This window comes from Zootoca vivipara, chromosome 16 (genome assembly GCF_963506605.1).
Source record: "Zootoca vivipara chromosome 16, rZooViv1.1, whole genome shotgun sequence".
Taxonomy (NCBI): Eukaryota; Metazoa; Chordata; class Lepidosauria; order Squamata; family Lacertidae; genus Zootoca; species Zootoca vivipara.
Window position 1 is genome coordinate 3,995,484 of NC_083291.1, and position 23,483 is coordinate 4,018,966.

The following is a 23,483-nucleotide window of genomic DNA, read 5'->3' on the forward strand; positions in this document are numbered from 1 at the left end:
TCTGGCCTGATTTTCCAGACTGCTCACAAGAAAGCAAGCACCAATATAATATTTATTTTATCTATTTCATAAAAGAACCCACATCCTGGATGCTGTGTGCTCTGATAAGTAATTTAAAGTAGAAGCCGAAAACATAGAAAACACAATCCAAAAATCAACAACATTATAGATCAAAGAAGCTAACTCCTCTAATCCCTAGGAAAAGTTAACATTGAGCTTATGATCTATTGTTTTAGTACAGGCAGGTGTACATTAGGTATAGCTCCCCCAAGGGGCACTTTTCCCTCTAGTGAATTGCCCCTACGGCCCAAGTTCACCTTAAGGGGAAAGCTGTATTCAATGCATGTTGTTGAGGACCATTCAACAACAAAGGAGTAACAACTGAGTAGCTGTGGTCTGGGGACTTAGAAGTTGCTGGCAGTCTCCTCACATCGAGGTTGAAGGGGAAAGACTTCAGGCGTTTTCAATCTTGCATGGTTGGGAAAATGTGAATTGCCTGTTGCGGCGTAGCATTCCTGATGGGTTTGGCAATGGCAAAGAGCACAAGAGAAAAGAAGCTCAGGTGTGCAAATTGGCCTGAAAACACCTATTTGGACCCCTTAGTATGGCGTCAGGTGATCTGTGCCATGAGTTGGACAGCACAAATAAATGTGTTGTTGTTGTTGTTGTTGTTGTTGTTGTTTTGTTGTTGTTGTTAACAACAACAACAACAACAACAACAACAACAACAACAACATCTTGCCAAGGGTAAGTTGTGCCAGAGCACAACATCTTGCCAAGGGTAAGTGGCATTGATCAAAGCCAGGATTTGGAAATAATTAGATGTGGTCACATTTTATCATGACATTGTTTTTAAAATGTGGCCATTCCAATAACAGTTTTTCTTTTAGTACAGAAAAGAGGAAAAACCTGATATCATTCAGTCTATAAGACGCACCCTATTTTGGGGGACTCCGATTTAAGAAAATGGGGGGGGGGGAGAGATAGCTGTGTATAAGACGAGACCCGATTTTGAACATTCTTTCAGAGTAAAAAAAACAAAACAGTCTTCTACACGGAAAAGTACGGTAATTCAAAAATACTATTATTGAGATACAAATGTGACTGGGGTTGGGGGTCAGGGAGTGAGCCAAGCAAGTTACTCACATTCTGAAGGTGGGCTTCTACTGATTTCATATGACCCGCGATTAATTCTTTGTCTCTGTTGAAGGAAAGAAAAAAGAAAACAACTCTTAATAGGCACTAGCTAGCATGTTTACAGTCACAATTAATGCCACATCCATTATTTGTTAGCTTTGTCAACAGCCTCAAGATTTGCTGCCCTTGGATATAACTCTGATGCAAGTATAAAATGCTTAGCTTAGGTAGCTATAAAGAGACGGGCACAGGCAACACTTTCTCTTCTTTTTCCCCAGCAGACTGAAGGTGAAGCATATGGTGTTTCCTGTAGAAAGCAGATTGATAAGCAAGTCTTTACAAATTTCCACTGTGGTGGCCGATATCAGCTCCACCTACGATTCCACACTGGACAACATTGGATAGGCTCTGAGTCTGTCTAGTATTTGCTAATGAGTTGCTATGGATGCTTCCACAAATTCAGAATTTAATGCTAGTGTACCTAGAAATGTTGAGAATAGGGTATGTCCTAAATATATTCCTCTTGGGTTTCAACAGTGTAAAGGAGTATGCCTTCAATTCTGTTAACAATCTGGTTAGCTGTTCAGTATTTACAAACCACAATCTGGTTAGCAATTCAGTATTTACAAACCAAACAGTTCTTATAAAAGAACATGTACATGCATATTTTTTCCTAACTGTTACAGTTTCATCACTATTTAGGTCAAAAGTCCCATTCTAAACAAAATGACTTCCTTACTAAGAATACCTACCAGAATTGGTCATGCATTCAGAGGTCAATGGCCAACACAGGGCTTGTCCTTTGAATTCTACCACCACATTTCCCTTCTTTACACCCTAATTAGGGAATGCAGAGGGGCAGAGTTTTGAGGGGGCAGTGGTGGGTATGTGGAAAATCCCCCTGCTTGTCACCTCTTCCCTGCAAAGATCTCTCTCCTCATTTTCCAGTGGAGAACAAGCAGCCTGGCTTCACAGATTGTTGTGTCCTGCCAAACTTCCTAGTTTTACCATATTGAGAGGAAAGCAATCAAACTCAGAATACCCTCCTTGGGCAGAGTGGAATAATATATTCCTAATGTCATCTTATGCCTAGCAAGCTCCGTTTCAGGTGTGTCAAGAAAATTGAAATTTCCAAGCCATTTAATTTGACACTTTCGTGACCGTGGGTTGTGGTGAGATTGCAATGTTAGTTTTCATTGTTTGCGATGACATTCTTTGTAATTTTGTAATAATGTTGTATTTTTAATTGCTGTAACCCATGCTTTGGCAGGTAACAAATTAAAATTGTTGTTGTTGTAGTAGTAGTAATAGAATAGACTGATAAGTTTACTTTTGAAGCATGGGAGAAAGGGTTTCTTCAGTTGAATGTCTGAAACGAAACAGCTAGGCTGATACAGTTAATGTATGTTTCATGAGGGTTTCCATCATCACAGCTGCCAAATTATGTGGATTCTTTTCTATGGGTCAATTTGATCAGAAAGCGTAAGCTGTGGTAGGTTATTTTTGCCCCTTTTGGCCCTTTGTTATAGTCCAATGATAAGTATGTAGGATTTTTAAAGTAAACTTTGCAATTTGTTAGGCCAGGGCAGTCCAACTTTTCATACCAAGTGGGCCACAAGAATACTTCGACACGGAACCTGTGGGCCACACACTGCCTCGTTGCATCAGGAGGGGAACGAAGCCAACATTTGACCCCAACCCCAGCTTTGCACTGCCTTCCCAAAGCCAGCTAAGTGAAGCGTCAGACTTTGGGAAGGAGGCACAAGGCTCTGGCAGGGTCCTAGAGCCCTCCCCTTGCCACCTTCCCAAAGTTGGGAAATCACAATGGCTTTGGAAAGGAGGGAGGACTGGAGCCCTCATACCATCATTATGCCCGGACACTGAGGTCCAGCACCAAGGGCCTTCTGGCGGTTCCCTCGTTGTGAGAAGCCAAGTTGCAGGGAACTAGGCAGAGGGCCTTCTCGGTGGTGGCGCCTGAGGAAAACAACTACCAGACTTTTAGAAGACATCTGAAGGCAGCCCTGTTCAGGGAGGCTTTTAATGTTTAATAGATTACTGTGTTTTATTTTTCTGTTGGAAGCCGCCCATAGTGGCTGGGGAAACCCAGCCAGATGGGCAGGGTATAAATAAATTATTATTCTTTATTATTATTATTATTATTATTATTATTATTATTATTATTATTACCTCCTTCCCAAAGACCAGTGCCTCACTTAGCTGCAGAGGCGAAGCTAGCTGCTCCGGCCCCCGGTGCAGCCTGTGGGGTGGCCCACGGGGATGTGCCGCCTGCAAGCGTCTCAGGGGCAGCACCGCCTGCGGCGATGTCACCCCCCTCAGGGATGACACCCGGGGCGGACTGCCCCCACCACCCTCACCGTTTTCGCCTCTGCTTAGCCGGCTTTGGGAAGGCAGCTCGCTCAAGGGCTGCAGAGAGGGCTCCAATGTTGCTGAAGGCTGCTGAAAAAAGGCATCAAGGGCTGCATGTGGGTCTCGAGACATGTGTTCGACCACCCTGAGTTAGAGGGTTCTGACTGAAGACAATCACTGCCTGCAGGGGGAAGAGTGTGAGGTGACACAGAGAAACTGTCACTGAGGGAAGGAAGAAGAGGCTCAGAAGAGGCTGAGGTTGAGCATGGACCTGGCAGAAGTAGCGTCAGCCGCTAAAGGAAGCAGTCGGAAGCCAGAGCGGAGCTGAGGGTTGGGAGATCCTTGCAGCGGCGGGCGGCTGCTTAAGAAAAAGCCAAGACATCAGAGCTAAAATGGAGGAAGGATGGTGCCGAGAAGATCTGAAGAGAGAGAGAAGCCCAGATTTGCCAGTGCACAGGTCTTTGCAAGCTGCAACCATCAGCTGACACAAAGCATGGCCAATAATCGTGCTTGTGTGTTGCCACAGTGATCCTCACTCTTGCAGATGCGATAGACACCTCGCTCTAGTCGGCTCTGCTACGTATTGCCCTACACCTGCTTTTCATATCAAGCCCTTTGCTCTTTTGCCAGGACCTCTTGCTCAGTTCGAGTCTGCTAGCCAGGGATGGAGAGAGAGAGAGAGAGGCTCAGCACTGCTTGTCCTAAAATCACACCCATCCTTGGGCTCCGCAATGATTGAAATGGGCCATTAGTATGTTGAGCTAAGTTTTCTTCCTTCAAGAGGATCTTTTGCTAAATTTCAAAGACAGGCATCTGTACTTTTTGTTTTCCAGCGCTGCATTATCCAAGGCTAAAACCCTTTGCATGAAAGTAAGAATTGATCTTTTGTCTGTTTCAAGTGATCTCCCCAAGGCCCCCTCGCTCACTTTGCTGCCATGCGGAGGGCACTCTCTGCATCGTGGATGCTCTCCTCCAGCCGCCGCTTGTCCTGCTCCAGCTGGGTAAGATGTCTATTGAGCTGACGCAGAGATTGATCTTTTCTTCTCAGCTCCATCTTTGCCTCGGAGAGACTCTGGGAGCAGAGAGGAAGCAGAGTTACTTGTCAGCTCCGATAATTAACTTCAATTTATGCCATAGGCTATTAAACAAAGAGGAATACAGACTGACTGTGAAATAGATTGAGGCTATTTTCTAATAAAAATGGTATCTATTTACCCTTCTTACAACATCCAGCGCGTCGAAAAAATTTAACTGCATTACAGCAGCACACAAGAACACTCCCACCTGCCACAATCGCAGATACTACAGGTGCTATATAGATTTTCCTTAAAGTTATTTTATGCTTTCATTACAATTATTTCGGATGAAGAGTTACCCGTGCAATTTAAAGTATATTTTAAAAGAGAAAGCCCAAAGCATCTGAATTTATGGTAGCGTTTTAATGGAAAACTGCTACTCAGGAGGGAAAGGAATAGAAATATAGATGGAACAGATGATATAAATATACATAGGAGCCAACTCCTAGAGGTCGAGGGGTCTTCAGCCCCCCAATAAAATATTTGAGCCCCCCCCAATTGATGGGCATTGCCATTCAAATGGTGTGAGTGTACAGCATCATGTGATCAATTATAAGGGGCAGGGCTTACCTGCCCCCCCCCAATATTTTATTCAAGTTGGCCACCCTGTAGATCTCTCTCTCTCTCTCTCTCCCTCTCTCTCCCTCTCACATACACACGATATATGCAGTGGTACCTCGGTTTATGAACACAATTGGTTCCGGAAGTCTGTTCATAAACCAAAGTGTTCATAAACCGAAGCAAACTTTCCCATTGAAAATAATGGAAAGAGGATTAATCCGTTCCACACGATGAAAAACACCCCCTAAAGCAGCAATTTAACAAAAATTTACTGTCTACCAAGAGGTTTCCTAGGCCTATGGAGGCCTCCACGGAGGCATCGGAGCGTCCGTGATTGGGACGCAGCCACGGAAGCGCTCTGATGCCTTCACGGAGGCAAACTGTGCAGAAAGAAGCCTTATCCCGATGCAAGTGCCCTGCACTGCGGCCGCGTCTCAGTCAAGGCGGCTGAGTAAAGCGCGGGAAACCGGGGGGGGGGTTTCCGTGGCTGCGTCCCAGTCGCGGACGCTCCGATGCCTCCGTGGAGGCCTTCATGGACCTCGGAAACCTCGGGTTACTTACTTCCGGGTTTCGATGGTTCGTAAACCGAAAGTTCGTAACCCGAGGTGTTCGTAAACCGAGGTACCACTGTATAGAGAGAACCACCCACCATATAGTCCCTCCATTTGTTACAATACCATTCTGACAATCATAACACACAAACATTCTGTAATTCAATTGAGTCATGTGGCTTTTCTGATTGTTACATTTTACTGCAGTTTGCATCCCTTGAAGGCTTCCCGGGGATCTACTCTCTAACATAAACTGCTTCAAGTAGAAAATTAGTTCAGATTGATACATTCATGCACACAATTCCCCAAATGACGAACAATTAGACAACTTGCATGCAAACTACAATCAAGGCCTTTATTCTGTTTGCTGTAAGGTAATGTTTTCAAAGGATTCTGGATTTGCTAAGCCCAATTTCCAATTCACAGGCTCAAGCTCTTATTTTAATCTAACCTTCCCCATTGTTGAAAGATATTACAATTTGTAGAGCCTAGAGATATGCCAGGGCTATATTAGATTTTTCGTAGTGCACTGTCTCTGCATTTTGTTTATTCCTGTCTGTATTTAGAGTTTCTTACACACACACCAAAAAACATTCTAATTCTAAAAATACGCCTTTTTATAAGAGTTTACCTTTCGGCTGTAATGCTTATTGCAAAAGGACTTAGCTGTACTGTAGCAGGACTAAATTCCTACATGCTACTTTGACAAATTAAAAAGTTATAACCTTTTAAAATGGAGCCAGGAATTTTAAATATCTGCATAACGCTTTACATCTCTTCTTAACATCTTCCATCTGAGGATTTGAAACATCAAGCAGTAGAAGAATTTGGGGTATTGATTTCCAGGAAGGCTGAGCAAGCAAACTTAGCCTATGTCAATGGAAACTCAACTGCGCAATGGAAGCCCAGAGGACCTTTTGCAGGGCAACCTCAGATGATATCAAACACCTGGGAAGCAGAGGGCCACTTCTAAGATTGCTTTTGAAAGACATGGGCACACACCTTGGGAGGGTTCTGGAAATTCATGAAAACAGTAAGCATCGCATACATATTGGAAATGAGGCTCGTGAACCCAAGAATTGCTCTGAGATTATTTCTCTACAGGTACTCTGAAATGGTTGTACATAGGATGATTGACAAGGGGGCCTCAAAGATCTTCAGATACAGATGTTTCTCTTGGGAGTGACCCAGAGAATGAATGCCGAGAAGAAATAAGAAATAAGAAATTGGGGTGGGGATGTGTGGAGTCCAGATCCTATTACTGCATTTTAACTAGCACTTAAATGCAAAATGGACACTTAAAGTCTGCAGGACAGTGACGATACAGCTGAAGGAGAAAATATAGTTCTCTCGTAACAACAGTGTTCTAGGATGAATGCCACGTACATTTCTTTATCAAATGGGCATACCACATCCACGCATTCAGTTGATTGAATTTAGAAGGGTTGGTGGGAGGGAGGTTGCATTACTCAAGAATTTCCCCTTTCCCTTTAAAAACTAACAAACCATACAGAAGATAAATTCATTGCTTCAATAGTCTTTTTGATACTGCAGGAAGAAAAAAGGGTCCTTTTTTCTTTCAGAAAAACAACCAGCACCAAATATTTCTCCAACAGAAATATGAGACTACAAAACAAGACACATTCTGTACATTAATAATAATAATAATAATAATAATAATAATAATAATAATAATACTTTGGTATTTATACCCCACCCATCTGGCTGGGTTCCCCCAGCCACTCTGAGCGGCTTCCAACAGAACATTAAAATACATTATTTTATTCTTATGCAGAATGTGCTATTCCTCGCATGCAGGTCTTTTGCCTTCCTACACCCTAGTGCAGGGCAATGAGGGGGGAAAACTTCAGTGTTTAACTTTAGGCCCTTACTGTCTTTTTTACAAAATAAAAAAATTCCTTCCAGCAGCACCTTAGAGACCAACTAAGTTTGTCATTGGTATGAGCTTTCGTGTGCATGGACACTTCTTCAGATACACTGAAACAGAAGCCACCAGACCTTTATATAGAGTGAGAGGTTGGGGAGGGGTATTCACAGAAGGGTAGTGGGAATGGGTATTTGACTGATAGGTTGATGACTGTTAATGACTGCAATTGGTCTTACAGGGAAAAGCAAGGGGTGAGATGGTTAAAAATAGCTTTATCATGTATAATGAGATAAGAATCCAATGTCTTTATTCAGATCAAGTCTCTCCATGGTTTTAAGCTTGGTAATCAGCAACTTCTCTTTCCAGTCTATTTGTGAAATTCTTTTGTAATAAGACAGCTACTTTGAGATCTTGTATAGAATGTCCTGGGAGATTGAAGTGTTCTCCTACTGGTTTCTCTGTCTTGTGATTCCTGATGTCAGATTTATGTCCATTTATCCTTTGGCATAGGGTTTGGCCTGTTTGTCCAATATAGAGAGCTGAAGGGCACCGTTGGCATTTGATGGCATACACAATGTTAGAAGATGAGCAATTAAAGAGTCCTGAGATGGTATGTTGGATGTTGTTGGAGCCAGTAATGGTATTGTCTGAGTGTATGTGGCAGCAAAGTTGGTGTCAGAGGTTATTACGGCTACTCTTGAGTAACGACTTTCCACATACCGGTACTTGTCTTTACAAGAGTCTTTATTGGTGCACGTTATTTACAGTGTGGTGAGCTGTCGGTTTCATGTCCGCTTATTCCGTCTCAGAATCCGGCACTGCCCCCTTTCGGAACCTGGACCAACATAAGAGTCGCGGAACAGCGAATCTCCTCCCCTTTCTCCTCCTCCTTAATTCCGGTGCCAGGGGAAAGGGTCTGCGCTCCGTCTTTTCCCTCTCCCCCCTTTCCGTCTCTCTCTCTTCCCGCCTGTGGAGCAGGGGCTCTCCCATGCTGCCGGAGCCCTGGCTCTCTCTCTCCGCCTCCTGACTAGCCCCTTCAGACCCCGCACTTTCCTGGCTGCTTGGGGACGAACTGCTCCTGATGAGAGGGGGAGGTTCTCTGTAATCTCTCCCCCTCACAGTTGGCATCTGGGTTTATTGCAGGCTCTGGTGCCAGTGTCCATGTTAAGTCTGGTGGTTGTATTATTGTGGGTGAGGAGTTGTTTAAGATTGGGTGGCTGTCTGTAGGCAAGGAAAGGTCTTTTTTACGTTGAGATTCCCCATTGAGAAGCTTAGATAGTCTTACAACACTGATTGTGTTAGGAAGACCTGCCTTCCTCCGCCTCCTCCTCCTCCTCCTCGAGGTCTTTTGCCCATGAAATGTTGCAGCTAGCTATGGGCAGGATTGAGAGTGGGCTGCTATTGGTGGGTAGCAGAAGACTAAAAACCTCCTTCTGTGTGCAGAAGATAGACACAGGCTTCTCTAGACTGCAACTATTTGTGTTTTTTAAAAAATAATGATAATAATAATAATAATAATAATAATAATAATAATAATACCCCACTTTTTACTTCACCCGGGTTTCGGAGTTGCTTGCCAATAATAAAAACATATAATATACAGAACTCACCATGGGGTGCAATCCATCTGAGATTAAATAGGTTTGAAACCAAGCTATTTAAGTGGGTTTTATGTGTGCTTTAAATGTTCTGACATGGCACTCAGTAAGCAAGGCAAAGAAGGTGCTACTTCCATTTAGCATCACAGTGTGAACTGTATAATATTGGCACACAGGCAAACACAATGAATTAATGAGTGCAGCCAAGTCATCGCTTCAAGCATTCAGTTTGCAGGCAAATGGGGTGTAACTTCATACGCTGGCAAACTAAAAAGAGGCGAGACCATTTCTCATCTTCCACATTTCCCAACAAAATAATTTAAATGCTTTTCCGCCTAGAAACTCAACGGAATTAAAATTACACCGAGTTATTTCCTATTTACTGCAAAAAACAAAACTGGCCATTACATCCTAACTGGCAAGCTGTGTTGCGCACTTGGCCACCCAACATGAACTGCAAACCATGATCAAACTGTGGTTTGCAATTCCGGTTTGGAGAAGAAGCACAAACCAGAGGGAACGTGTGAGCCTTAGGCTCACTCATATAACACCAAACCATGATTTAGTATTTCATGAAAACCAGTTCAGAAGGGTTTGCATTTCTGAAGAGCTCCTGAAGTAACCATCAAAATGATTTCTTACTACCATTGCACACAATTTTTACAATACCCCCCTTTTTGCCTCAGGTAAGACCACGACAGGTGGAATTTTAACAGGTTTCTGAGGTTTTGGGGGCTCCCGTTTGTTGTTGTTGTTCTTTAGTCATTTAGTTATGTCCAACTCTTTGTGACCCCATGGAGCAGAGCACGCCAGGCACTCCTGTCTTCCACTGCCTCCCGCAGTTTGGTCAGACTCATGTTGGTAGCTTCGAGAACACTGTCCAACCATCTCGTCCTCTGTTGTCCCCTTCTCCTAGTGCCCTCCATCTTTCCCAACATCAGGGTCTTTTCCAAGGATTCTTCTCTTCTCATGAGGTGGCCAAAGTATTGGAGCCTCAGCTTCAGGATCTGTCCTTCCAGTGAGCACTGAGGGCTGATTTCCTTCAGAATGGATAGGATTGTGTTGTTTTTTTTAAGGATGCTAAATCCCGACCACCAAGTTGTAAGACGACAATAAAGGGAAACCTAAATGCAACAAAAGTTTACGTGACCTGGACATAGCTGTCAACCCTCCCTTTTTTTGCTGGAAATTCCCTTATTCCAGCGCCGTTTCCCGCTGCTATCCTGGATTGTTAGATATACCGTAGACTGTCCCCGGGACAGGTGAGGCTTATTTTCGAATCCGAAAGTTGACAGCTATGGACCTGGAGAGGCGAAGAATAATTTGCAGGCATCAAATAATGACTATCTTGGACACTTTTAGGAGAAAGTCTCACCTCTGCTTTTTAAACCTGGCCTTTGCGGGTTAAAGACAACCTCAAAAACTGTTGGAATCACTTAACCTCAAAAAATTGTTGAGCCATAGTCTGGAGTGCTTTAAAGTAATATATTTTTGGTTGCTAAGCCTTCCCCCTCCGACACCCCCCCCACTCCCCATTTCTTCAGATTGATCTAATTAAAACCCCCGATAAACTTTATGGGCTCTAATATTTCCAGCCGAACGATGGAAAACCAAGAGGGTGTGTGCCTCGAGGCAGCAAGGCGGCCATGATAAGCAGCGGGCCAGCCACTAATTTCTCAACCAGGGTGGAGATTGCGAAAAGTGCGATGTTCTGATATCCAAGAAACTGTTCAGGGGAGAATAGGATAAATCAAGTTTAATAACTCTGGTCCTAATTGTTCCCCCAATGCTCAACTCTAATTACTTGGAGAACTCTCCTGACTGTCACCTGATATTAAGTTGTTGGAGGCTGAGTGTGGAACGGCGAGATAATCAATAAACATTTAGAGGGGAGAAGAATGAAGATCCCCGTTAAGCAGTGGGAAGCGGCGGCACCCAAAGCCCTTCTGCTCATGAGAAAGCCTATGGGAGACGCGCCGTGATTGCAAAGCAATAATCCAAAGCCCTGTTTTCGGGCCTCGAGGCGGGAGTACGTCTGAGGGAGAAAGGTTAACACGGTCACCCTAATTACAGCCCACTTTCACATGCTTCGTATATAAGCGAAGACAAGCCAATTAGGTAGAGAGGAAGATAAGAGAAGTTTTATTTGTATACTAATTAAACCCCTGATGAAATTAAAGGAAAAACATACAGCTCTGTAATTGTGTCTGAGAAAGGTCACTCCAGGTTCAGTTATCAGAAAAGCACAGCCTTGAGATATTTCACTTAATCCACAATACAGCCCTTTCTTTTCTTTTTTTGCTCCCTGGGCCTTAATATTTACAGAAATAGGAAAATTTCAAAGCCCGATAGCGCATTTATCTCGCAAGCGTTGTCGTAGACAAATTTGAACCGCTGGAAAGTTGAAGCTGAATAAAAGAGAGCAGGACAACAATTAAAAAAAACAAACCACAAAACGCCCACCTACTGCCTGTTTGTTTGGAAATGCAAAGAGCCTTGACACACATTATATTTAAAACATTGTATTGTTAAAGACAAAATAACCAGGCATATAAAAGAATAAGTCTTGCTGAACCAGAGCCAGGTTCAAAGGGCATTTCAAGATAACAATAGTCACATTTTGCTTTCACTGCATTAGCTGGCAAAATGTTTTAAAAATAAAATAATACTAATATCAAACTTGGCAATGGTGCAATGCAATCCTGTGCTCCAATTATCCCTTGGAAGTGAGATACAAGCTTAGGGATCAAGAGTTGGAAGGTCCATTTTCTATAAAGCAGATTTCACAAATAGAATTTCTTCTGATTTTTGTGTGTGTGCAAAAACTCACTTCCCACTACAATTATAACAAGATCCTGTTTACAGTGAATTTGTCCCAGGAGTCAGGTGACTTGTGGCATGAATATTAAGTGATAATACTAAGCGAGAATCCTGCCTATAGTGAAAACTGACTTTATTAAGTTTAGCAAAGTGGAAGCTTTTTTTCTAGAATACGGGCTCAAGCCCTGGGTTCACCTTTCCCTGCTAAACCATCTTTAAATTCAGTCCTCCCGGGGCCAGCTTTACATGATGGAATTTAATCTATGCACCCCCAAAAAATTGGAACTCTAACATTTGAAAATTGACAGGTTGCCTTGTGTCATGTTATGTAGAAACATCATGAGGTAGCCTCCATGTATAACAGCGTCAGACATCTGTCAGAAATAACATGTGCAAGTTCTCTAAAGTTGGTGTTATCGTTTTTATTTTTACTTCAAAAAAATTGGCTTGCCAAAGTTCCATAGAAGAGAGGAGTCAGCAGACAATAGTGAAAATGCTTTTAAAACTTTATGATATGTTTTAATATCGTATCAAACATACTGTAATTTAATAGTCAAAAACACCTTAAGAAAGAAACCGACAGGTTTGGGGGACAGACGGGCAATTAAATCTAAAGTAAATGTTAACCACTAGCAGATTTGACCTGCAAATATTATTAAGCAAACAAAATCTGGCTAGTCACTGATAATAGCAGAAACTACATCTATGGAAATACTTTACAGAAGCACCATTCCATGCTATATATATGCATGCTTTTTAACCAATTTAACTTTGAAAGCTAAATTAAAAGTTTAGAATACTGAAATATTGTGTATATTTAGAATGGAAGAACAGCACTGTCCGGGGTCAGAAAGACTGCAGAGAGCATAACTGGGTGCACTCTTCCCACTTTGGATCAAGTCTGTGCCTCCAGGTGCTATGAGAAAGCTGCAAATATTGTGCAGGATAGTGTGCACCCCAGAAATGATCTATTTCAGCTTCTGCCTTCTGGAAGGAGGTATAGGGTCATAAAGACCAGGCCTGAGAAATAGCTCTATCCAAGAGCGAGTTTGGTTTTGAACGCAGCGAAAGGCAGTCTGTGAGGGAGGGTCTGTATTCAGTTGTGGGGCATCAGAGTTTTAGGGGGCAAATCAGGAGGGGTATTAGTGATTTTAGGGGGTTCATTATGTATAGGCAGGATGGGTAGCGAGTCGATATGCATTTTTTGGATAGTAGGCTGATGGCTGTTTGATGTAGATTCTCAATTTCGTTGTTCTGCAGGGGACAATGACAATAAGATTATCGTATCGTATCCTATTCCGTTGAGAGGTGCACAAGTCATATAATGAAAGCATCATGGTTTTGCAATCAGAGAACTGCAAGTGGAAGAGGACCTTCCATATATATATATTTTACACACACACACACACACACACATTTTCATTAAACATTTATTATTCATTCATTCATATTTTTGGACCTCCATCAACCACGTCTCAAGATTCCCAAGCTTTTCACTACTTCTTGTATTTCTTCTCTCTATTACTTTTAATAATCACTAATCAATTTCCATCTCCTTAAATTTATCTCTGTTAATATTTCCTCTATTTCTCCTTACAAAAATTCCTGCAAACCTAAAAGGGTAATTTGTTGTTTACCATTGTCTTTCAAATATTTCTCAGATTTAGTCCAGTCTTTCAAGAATCTCTGGTCTCGCCAGTTTCAAATTCTCCCTGCCATCTTATCCAAGCCTTCCAAGTGCCTCCACCCGTAGCTCCCTAGACCTTTGGGCGTCTCTGTAAGGTTGCAGGCCTCTCCTGAACAGGATGGACTAAGGCATGGAAGGGGACTACTGGGGAAGGTAAGATCTGGCAAAATTGGGCACCCAAGGTGACTTCACGTGATTTTGAAGGATTCCCCTCTTTCTGCTGTAGCCCCCCCACTCTCACACTGTCCAGAACAGCGACCCAATCTCCAGGGGAACTTTTTGGAGACACAGGAGAGAGGACAGGAAAATCCCATTCTGCAAACTTCGTTTTACTTGTGGTTCTCAGGATCAAAGCCAACAGTTAACATTGGCAGCTAAAAAAAAGCCAATGCAATTCTGGGCTGCATCAATAGGAGTATAGCATCTAGATCAAGGGAAGTAATAGCACCACTGTATTCTGCTCTGGTCAGACCTCACCTGGAGTACTGTGTCCAGTTCTGGGCACCGCAGTTCAAGAAGGATACTGACAAGCTGGAACGTGTCCAGAGGAGGGCAACCAAAATGGTCCAAGGCCTGGAAATGATGCCTTATGAGGGACGGCTTAGGGAGCTGGGTATGTTTAGCCTGGAGAAGAGAAGGTGAAGGGGTGATATGATAGCCATGTTCAAATATATAAAAGGATGTCATATAGAGGAGGGAGAGAGGTTGTTTTCTGCTGCTCCAGAGAAGCGGACACGGAGCAATGGATTCAAGCTACAAGAAAGAAGATACCACCTAAACATTAGGAAGAACTTCCTGACAGCAAGAGCTGTTCGACAGTGGAATTTGCTGCCAAGGAGTGTGGTGGAGTCTCCTTCTTTGGAGGTCTTTAAGCGGAATGCTTTGATGGTGTTTCCTGCTTGGCAGGGGGTTGGACTGGATGGCCCTTGTGGTCTCTTCCAACTCTATGATTCTATGATTCTAAGGAACATCACAATGTAGGATGCCATGAACCAGCCATTAAGATTTGGATCGACTGTTTTGGAGACAGTTAAGTAGCATGCTCAGATTTTGTAAACACCGTGATTAACGCAAACCTAAGATTTATCTGTGATAATGTGCAGTGGAAGGTTGGGCAAAGAGGGGCGGACAGGAGGAAATGAAGTGTGGCAGTCCTACAAGGCCCTCCCTTTAACCATGGTAGTCTGTTTAAGTGAGCAAGGGCAAACAGAATTAGCACAGAGTTCTTTGCTACTAAGATATCCAATCTCATTTCTATTTGAACAGCTATTTCGGTATGAATTTTATGGAAAGGAAGGAAAAGACGAAAGCTTTGCACAAAAGGAAAAGGAGATCATGGGAAAAGTTGGTTAAGGTTAATAAAGACGCCCACAGGGCAAGTCCTAAAAGCAGAACTCTCTAGTCTAAAATAACAACAAAAACTGCTAGGTATAAGGGACTTGGATATCAGAAGGTATCAGAAGCCGCAGAAAAGTCCTATGCATTGATATTCAAGCTGCTCGGAAAAATAGGGTTTAGAACATTTTTTAAAAAAAAAATTCCGCACAACTCTATAGGTCTATCGATTCCCTCTGCACCTCTCAAGGTAATATAGTTACTTTGTAGTTGATTCAATGCTCTAACAAAGATCTCTCAGGAAACTGGATTTAACAAGAGCCGTCTTGTATTTTTGAACAAAATCTTAAAGGTACATAAAAGCTTTAAACTAACCGGGATAAGTGGTCTTCGCGCACGTCTGTTTAACACCTTTGCATTTTACTGGTGAAATAATCCCCTTCCCCAACCCCCTCAAACGTACAAGTCAATAAATCTTTCCCACTGCAGTCTAAATTCCAAGGTCATGGAAAGAAGTGTTTATTAGTATAATTACAAAAAAAGCAATAATACCATTAAGCCTTCCATGGCAGATTTAAGAAGAAGAAAAACAACCCATTAGAAGCAGAAGGGGAAAAAGTGTTTGGTAGGGGCATTTCCCCCAAGAGAAGGCAAAACAAACACCAATTTTCATTAGTTGTTGTTATTTTTGTTGTCATTGTTGTTGTTGTTTGTAAACATATCTCCTTATTTAACCATTCTAAGGGCAGGTACTAGTGCAAATTAAGGCCAGCACAATGGTTGCATTTGCAGGTAGTGTTAAGCCAGGGCTCGCCAAACTAAGGTCTGTGGGCCACATCAGGCCCAATGGCCTTCAGGATCCGGCCCGCGGACTGTCCATGGATCGGCATGGGGATTTTGCTCGTTCCGGCTGCGCCAATTCCCCCCTGCGCCATTCCATTACCCCTCCTCTCCCTCACACACATCACGGCGGCGCCTCCTCCCTCCCTCCCACCTCCTGGCTTCTCCCCGCCCTGCCTAGAGAAGGAAGGGGGCTGGGCTGAGCTGTCTGTGCACCATTTTAAGCAGCCCCTCTCCGGAGCCAGCCCTTTCGCGCTGCTCACCTTCCCTCCACTGCCGCTGCCGCCCTGATACTCCTATGGGCCAGAGAACGGAGCGGACGAGCTTCCTCTGCCTACCATGAGAAGCAACGGTGGCGGCAGTGGTGGTGGTGGCGGCAGCCCCAGAGAAGGTAAGCGCAGTGGCTGGGGTGGGACTACTTGCCCCCTTGCCTCTTCTTCCAGCTCCCCCCCCCCCCGTGCCGCTTCTCTGGCATGCCACAAGGTCTGAGGCACAGTGGACTGGCCCACGGCTAAAAAAAATGGCCGACCCCTGTGCTAAGCCAAATCATGGCTTAGGACCAACATGGCTGCTCCCAGGGAGATCACAGCTGCTTTGCTCCTACCAGGTCCTTTTAGTTCAGCACAACATGACAGCTAAACCAAGGTTTGGCTTAACGGAACCTTCTGAACCGGGGATTGCGGTTAAGCTCTCTACTCAACCATGATCTGCACTCAAAGATTCATACTCAAGGATACAGAGTGCCCCAATCTAGCCCAGTTTTGTGGCGGAAGATGCTCTCCATAGTCTCCAGCAGCCATCTTTCCTGCTGTCCAAAAATGACCCCCTTCCAACTCTACAATTTTATGAAACTGATACATAAATAAAGAATCTTCAAAGAATCTTTAAAAGGGTATCTATGAAAATCTCTTATCAAATAGGGCATTAAGTAGGGACCAGTACTCCTATATTTGTTAGCCAGTTTCTGGAACCCCTGAGAAATCAAAGCTAAATTTTGTCGGGGCTTTCTTTGCGGTAACTCCTTTGAGGTGTATGTTTCTCGATGACAGTAGTACCTCAGTTCTCAAACGAACTCCGTTCCGGAAGACCGTTCGGCTTCCAAAAAACCGAAGCGCGGCTTCCCGTTGATTGCAAGAGCCTCTTGCAGTCAACGGCAGCCACGTTGCAGGTTCAGGTTCTGAAAAACATTTGAAAACGGAAGCATTTACTTCCGGGTTTTCAGCATTCGAGAACCGAAATGTACAACAACGGAGGCGTTTGTGAACCAAGGTTCCACTGTACAGTCATACCTTGACATCCGAACGCTTCAACTTCTGAAGGTTTCGACTTCCAAAGTCGACAACCCCCGGAAGTCTTTTCTCCGTGTGTGCCCGGCGCATGCGTTCTGCGCCTGTGCAGAGCAGTGCGCGCGGTTGGCGCATGTGCCGAAGCGGCACTTCGAGAACCGAAAACCTCGACTTACGAAGACGGCCGCAGAACGGATCGTCTTCGTAAGTCGAGGTACCACTGCACATGCTTTAAATATAATTCTGCACCCCACCCTGGGACCAGAAGTAGAAAGAAACAAACAGTAAATGAAATCTCTGCAAACGTTTGGAGGAGGAATACCAGAACCTTTGATTGACTACTGAAAAAAGAAAAGAATTAAGAGCTATAATTGAAATCTAATACCTATGTGTATTTAAGATACCATTTTACATTTGTTTACATTTCTTGTAAAATACATACGGTTATGTTGCACACTGTCTCGTGTGCCCTTGAGCGAAAAATAAAGTACCTATGGATTTGCACACAATGTACCACACTCCTCTAAAAAATGAAGAAGGGGGAAATGAGAGGACTAAGAGAACTTTCTACATTTTTAAAAACTGATCCAAGACCAGAATCCAACCTTTTGGCATGCTATGAGGATAATACATTTCAACAAATCACCCTGCACATGGATTCACAGGAATATTTCCAACAGTCACTCCTGGGATATCAATAATGTCAAAAGTGTCCCTGAGATGAAACTTTGTGAAAGGTGTTCCTATTTGTCATGGATTCAGGTGCAGAGCATTATGGGAACTGCGAAGATTCATGGGACTTTGGTCCTTGAGAGGGAGAACGGCCTGGGAAAGTAAACTTCTGAACTCTAAAAGAGAGATTTCTGGCTCTTTTGATCCCGTGTAACCTTGCAGCTGTGAAATCTCCCATTCCTGTGCGATAAGAAATTAGGGAGGAAACTCTGTCCGGTGTGCTCTGAGAACTGAAGGCGTTAATTGCCCTGTAGGTTGATTAATGGGTAAACACAAGACATCTGTGTAGCCTCTATTTGATTGACAAGACTAACGGTTGTGGGTTCTTTGATTGGATTATTCGAACCTCAACTCTAACGTAGATTGGATAATGAGCCATAAGCCCACGTGGAATACCTCAAGGGTTGTGGGGATTTAAGTCTGTTAGAGATGAGGGTCTTTGTCCTCTTTTGTCCTCTTTTGTCTTGCAAAATGACCCAGCAAGGTACTGCTGTCCTGCTCATCTTCAAAGAGCCTGAGAAAGACTGAGGTCTGCGTGGCTCTTGACTGCAATTTGCCGGATGGAGAGATGCAGTCTTGGATCAACCTTATTCTAAGTTTGTACTTGTAAGTTAGCTATGCTTTCTTGTTTTATCTTTGTATTCCCTTTGTTTTGAGAACTGTTGCATGTTACTTTGTTATGCTATTTTATAATAAATAGTTAAAAGAGATTTCTTGTGGATTTTGGTCCTTCCTGGTCGCACTGCTAAACCCAGTCCTAGGCTGCTTTGCCCCTACCAGGCAGAACGTGTATTCTTTGTCCCGGAGGTCTGTAAGTGGACCCCCCGGGTGGTGGCAGCGATACCAGTTAAAGAAGTGTTTTAAAACCCCTGTTCGAGCCATAGAGGTATAGCCAGACCCTTCCCCGGGTAACGCAAGCAGCCCCAGTAGCCTCCGGAGGGAGAACTGGCGGTGCTATAGGGGAAGAGGTTGAGGGTACTGAAGGGCCGAAACATCACATGTTGGCAGCGGTGTGGGATGCGACTTTGTGGCCAGAAAGTGGACAAAATCCTTTGGTTATAATCCAGTTCTCAAAAAAGGGGTACAAGCGTTTTTATTTTGCTAGTGAGTTAGGACAATGGCAGCAGGCTTGCCTAGCGAGATTTTACAAGCTTCGGAGGAGTGGCAGCAGGAACGCAGCACCCACCCTTCGTATCGTTTTGCGGAACCAGATGATCGGTCTATGCCAAGGCAACCGGTTCCAGGAGTGTATTCTCCTTTAAGAGGGGCTGAGGAGTTAGCCAGAGAAGCCGAGAGGGAGCACGCGGAAGCGTTCAGGAGCCCTCGGTCTGCACATCAAAGGTGGACACAGCAGCTGGAGGAGGCGGGGCTGGGAAGCCAGGATAGGCTAAGTGTGCGCGCCTCACCGACAGCGGAGAGAGAAACGCCACCTTTGCAGCGGCAGCGGGAGGTGGAACAAGTACCAGTTGCACCGTACCCTAGACCAGTTGCCGGAGAGGTTGTGGTTAGATCCCGGGAGATGACTTCCCCACCCCCACGCAGAGTAGAATGGGCCCGTGAGGACGTCCAGGGGGATCCATACGCACAACAGAGACCAGAGCAGATGGGTCAGCGCACGAGCGGGATGCCGGCGGCCAGCCCTGAGAGATGTGGATATCAGGAACTGAGGACTCAGCTCCGGGAAGATTATCCATACGCCGAAAGAGAAGATCCAGAGTTTGAGGCGCAAGGCATTTCTGAGAGCCGGAGGGCATATGTGGCAGAAAGTGAGTATCAAACTTTGCCTAAGAGATTTATGGAAGGTGTGAGACTGAGGGAAAGACACTATGCGGGTGGGGAAACTAGAGCAGCCAGTCCCCAAGGGGTTAAACCTTTGGAAGATTCTTGGGAACTGCGGAGGCGACCCCCCCTGCATATGAAAGAGAGAGGATGCCCCGGGCTGAAGCTTTACGATTTGCCCAAGCAGAACTTCAGCGCAGACAAGCAAGAGGCCCCAGCTCTCTTCCTGCTCTAGAGTATTACAGTGATTGGCAAAGAGCTGCAGTGCCTAGACAGAGGGAACTGAGTCTCCAGGACATTAATCTCAAATATTTCCCGACTCACGACCCAAATATGGATGTTCTATCCTATTTAACCCTGTTTGAGACCACGTGTGAGGAAATGGCAGTTCCATATCGGTACTATATGCCGATCCTCAGGTCCCTTGTGAAAGGACCTCTTCAAGAACTGATGGGGACGCTCTCACGAGAGCAGATGTTCAGCTATGAAACATATAAGCAATTGGTCGAACAAAGATTTTCGTTGGATTCTCAGCATTATCAGCAGGCGTTTAGGAAGGCTGTTAAAGTGCCGCCTCACGAGAAATTCCAGTTATTCGCGGCAAAGTTAGAACAAAACTTTGGGCTGTGGTTAGCGGCTGAGAAAGTGCAGACTTTTGAACAATTGAGACAACTGGTGCTCTTAGAACAATTCCAGAGGAGTTTGCCATCTGAGATTGCAAGTTTGGTTGCGGATAGGCACCCTCAAAACCTGCAGGAATCGGCTAGATTGGCGGAGGAATTCCGTTCTCATCGGGCGCACATGGCTCAGAAGCCGCCGATGGGAGGGGGCGGGACCCGGACGGGCCCACCCGGGCCAGCTAGCTCAGGCATGGCTCTTAAAGCTACAGCGCAACTAAAGCCTGCCGAGTCTAAACCTGCATTTGGAAAAAGGGGAGCATCTCCAGGCAGGGGGAAGGAAAAGGTGACCCCCTCTTCGGGTCTGTGCTTCCTCTGTCACGAAAGAGGGCACATCAAAGCCCAGTGTCCGATGCAGTCAGCTAGACGTTCCCCAATTGCTACGTCAACCCCAGCGGTGCGCCAAATCGCGCAGCCGGGAGAGGATTGGGATGAGGAGATCCGGCGTGCAGGAATCCAGGGAAGAGCGGAGGAGTGTGGCCCTGAGCTGGGAAGGGGGAGAGGGATGGAACGGCCCCAGGGAGCAACCCCAACACCCCCGCCGGTTGCAGTGGCCCCTCAAGCAGTGAGATCCAGCGGATCCCCAGCGCCAAGTCAACCTGAGACTTCAGCTGAATGGGCTAAGATGCATTTCATGGCTCCCATCCGGATAAATAATATCAGAGTTAGTTCCTATCGGGACACAGGTGCGGATGTTACCAGCGTATCTAAAGGCTTAGTGCGTCCAGGGCAGGTGCAGCCCCAACCTTTGAAAATCACTCCGTTTGGGACTGAGTCTATTTACCGCCCAACGGCTATTGTTGAAGTGGAGTACCAAGGCTACTCAGGAAATCAGCTAGTCATTCTACATGAGCCTCAGGATTGCCATGTTGCAGCCCTGGTGGGCAATGATCTTGCATTCCTGGCTCACAAGCATCGACAGTCTTCCAGCGACCCTGCAGCTGATCCGCCCATTGGAGCCACCTGGAAGGAGGAGGAGGAGACGCCTTCTCCAGTGGGGATTTATGTGCCAATGGAGGGCGGGGATTGTTTTGCTATGGGAAGCTTGGAAAAACCAAGCCTTGAGGGGGAAGAAGGGGGGCGGGATATTGTGCCTCTTTCTTCTGCAACAGCCATTTCAGCACCATCCAGCGTGGAGAGGGGGAGTTCCCCCCTCCCTTGCTCCTCGGCTGAGGAGGAACTTGAGACTGCTGAATTAGGAGACACAGCACGCCTGGTGAAGGAGCAGCAAGAAGATCCTACACTGCAGTCGTGTCGGGAAGCGGCCGGCGTCATTCCCAGAGGGGAGAGGAGGGCCCGCTTCCTCTACAAAGAAGGACTTTTGTTTAGGCAGTATTGGCCTAAAAGGGTTACAGACCGGGACTCTATTTTGCAGCTTGTGGTTCCTGAAATCAGGAGGGAAAAGGTTTTGAGTATGGCCCACTCAGGAGGGCTTTCTGGGCATTTAGGGGTGCAAAAGTCTTTGGAACGCCTTACCCAATATTTTTACTGGCCCCAAGTGTACCAGAGTGTCCAACAGTATGTACGCTGTTGTGATGTATGCCAGAGGGTGGGGCACAATCGGGACAGCCCCCCTCACACCCTTCAAAGTATTCCCTTAATAGCGGGAGTCTTTGCCAAATGGGCTATAGATTTTGTAGGCCCTTTGCCTCGGACCCCCAGGGGAAAAAAATATATAGCCACGGTTATTGATTATGCGACTAGATATTGTTTTGCTGCCAGTCTTACTAATACCAGAGCCCCAGGTCTAGTACAATTTCTGTTCACTGCCTTTTGTTCCATGGGGATTCCCCAGGTTTTGATGAGTGATTTGGGACCCAATCTTTTGTCTGATGTGGTTCAACAGGTTCTGAAATTAATGGAAATACATCACCACACTTCAGTGGCGTATGAACATCGTATGAATGGATTAGTGGAGCGGGTGCAGTCCACCCTGACTTCTATGTTAAAGAAATGTGCATTGATCCATGCGTCTAGCTGGGATCAAGACTTGCCCCTGGTGGTAGCTACGTATAATGATTCCTACCAAGCAAGTCTGGGGTACGCTCCTAATCAATTGGTTTATGGGAGATTGCTGAACAGCCCTCTGTCCATGCTTAGAAAGCAGTGGGACCAGAGTGAGGATAGCCTTCAATTACCCTCTGTGGCTGAACATTTTCAGGCTTTGACCCAGACGTTGGCTGAGATTTGGGATCAAGCTAAAGCCAACCTGGAAGAAGCACGTAAAGAGTATACCCGCACACATGATGTGAAAGCTGTGGAGAAATGTTTTGAGGTGGGAGAGAAGGTTCTGGTACTGAGACCCACACGTCCACATAAGTTGTCGCCTAAATGGAGTGGACCAGGTGTGGTTAAAGAAAGACTTAGCTCTGTAAGGTATGTGGTAGAATGTCCAGAGCTACACCCATCTCCTCGACAATATCATGCCAACTCCATGAAATTGTATTGTGAACCTGACTCCAAGAGGGTCTTGGCTATTGCTGGAGGGCATGGGGGGGAGTCTCAGTTGCCTTTGGACCTGCTGCAGGAGTTTAAGCAGGCTGGCTCCCTTGAGGATATTCTAAGATCCCATACACTGAACGCCCAACAGGCTAAGGAACTATATGAAGTTTTGTTGCCCTTTGAGTCCGTTTTTAGTACAAGACCAGGTCGGACTCATTTGGCCCAACATCATTTTGAAACTGGCACTGCTGCTCCCATTGCCTCACGACCATATCGCGTGAGTGAAGCCCATGCTCAGTGCATTGAGGCGGAGATCAAGGAAATGCTTGAATTGGGAGTTATAGTTCATAGCACCAGCGCCTGGTGTTCCCCTGTGGTGTTGGTTCCGAAAGGGGAGGGGCAGGTTAGGTTTTGCGTGGATTATAGAAAAATTAATATGGTGATGGTGCCAGACGTCTTTCCCCTGCCTAGAGTGGATACTCTAATTGAAAAACTGGGTCAGGCTAAGTTCATCTCAGTCTTTGACCTGACTAAGGGGTACTGGCAGATTCCCTTATCACCTGAGGCTTCTGAGAAATCAGCCTTTGTTACCCATATGGGTTTATATCAGTTCAAAGTCCTTCCTTTTGGACTTAAGAATGCCCCTGCCACATTTCAGCGTTTGATTAATTCTTTAATCGCAGATATGAGCGCCTACTGCTGTGCGT

The 23,483-nt window shown here is 45.1% G+C and overlaps 1 protein-coding gene across 4 annotated transcripts in view; it reads right to left on the bottom strand.

Annotated features, from left to right (window-relative positions):
- The window catches only part of CCDC171 (coiled-coil domain containing 171), a 223,774-nt gene that overhangs the window by 86,542 nt on the left and 113,749 nt on the right, over positions 1–23,483 (bottom strand). For all 4 annotated transcript variants that reach the window (XM_035140705.2, XM_060269247.1, XM_060269246.1 and 1 more), the window contains 2 exons: positions 4,431–4,576; positions 1,147–1,201 (listed from right to left, as the gene is read on the bottom strand). In XM_035140705.2, the coding sequence (XP_034996596.2) occupies positions 1,147–1,201; positions 4,431–4,576 (201 nt within the window). The remainder of the gene's footprint in view (positions 1–1,146; positions 1,202–4,430; positions 4,577–23,483) is intronic.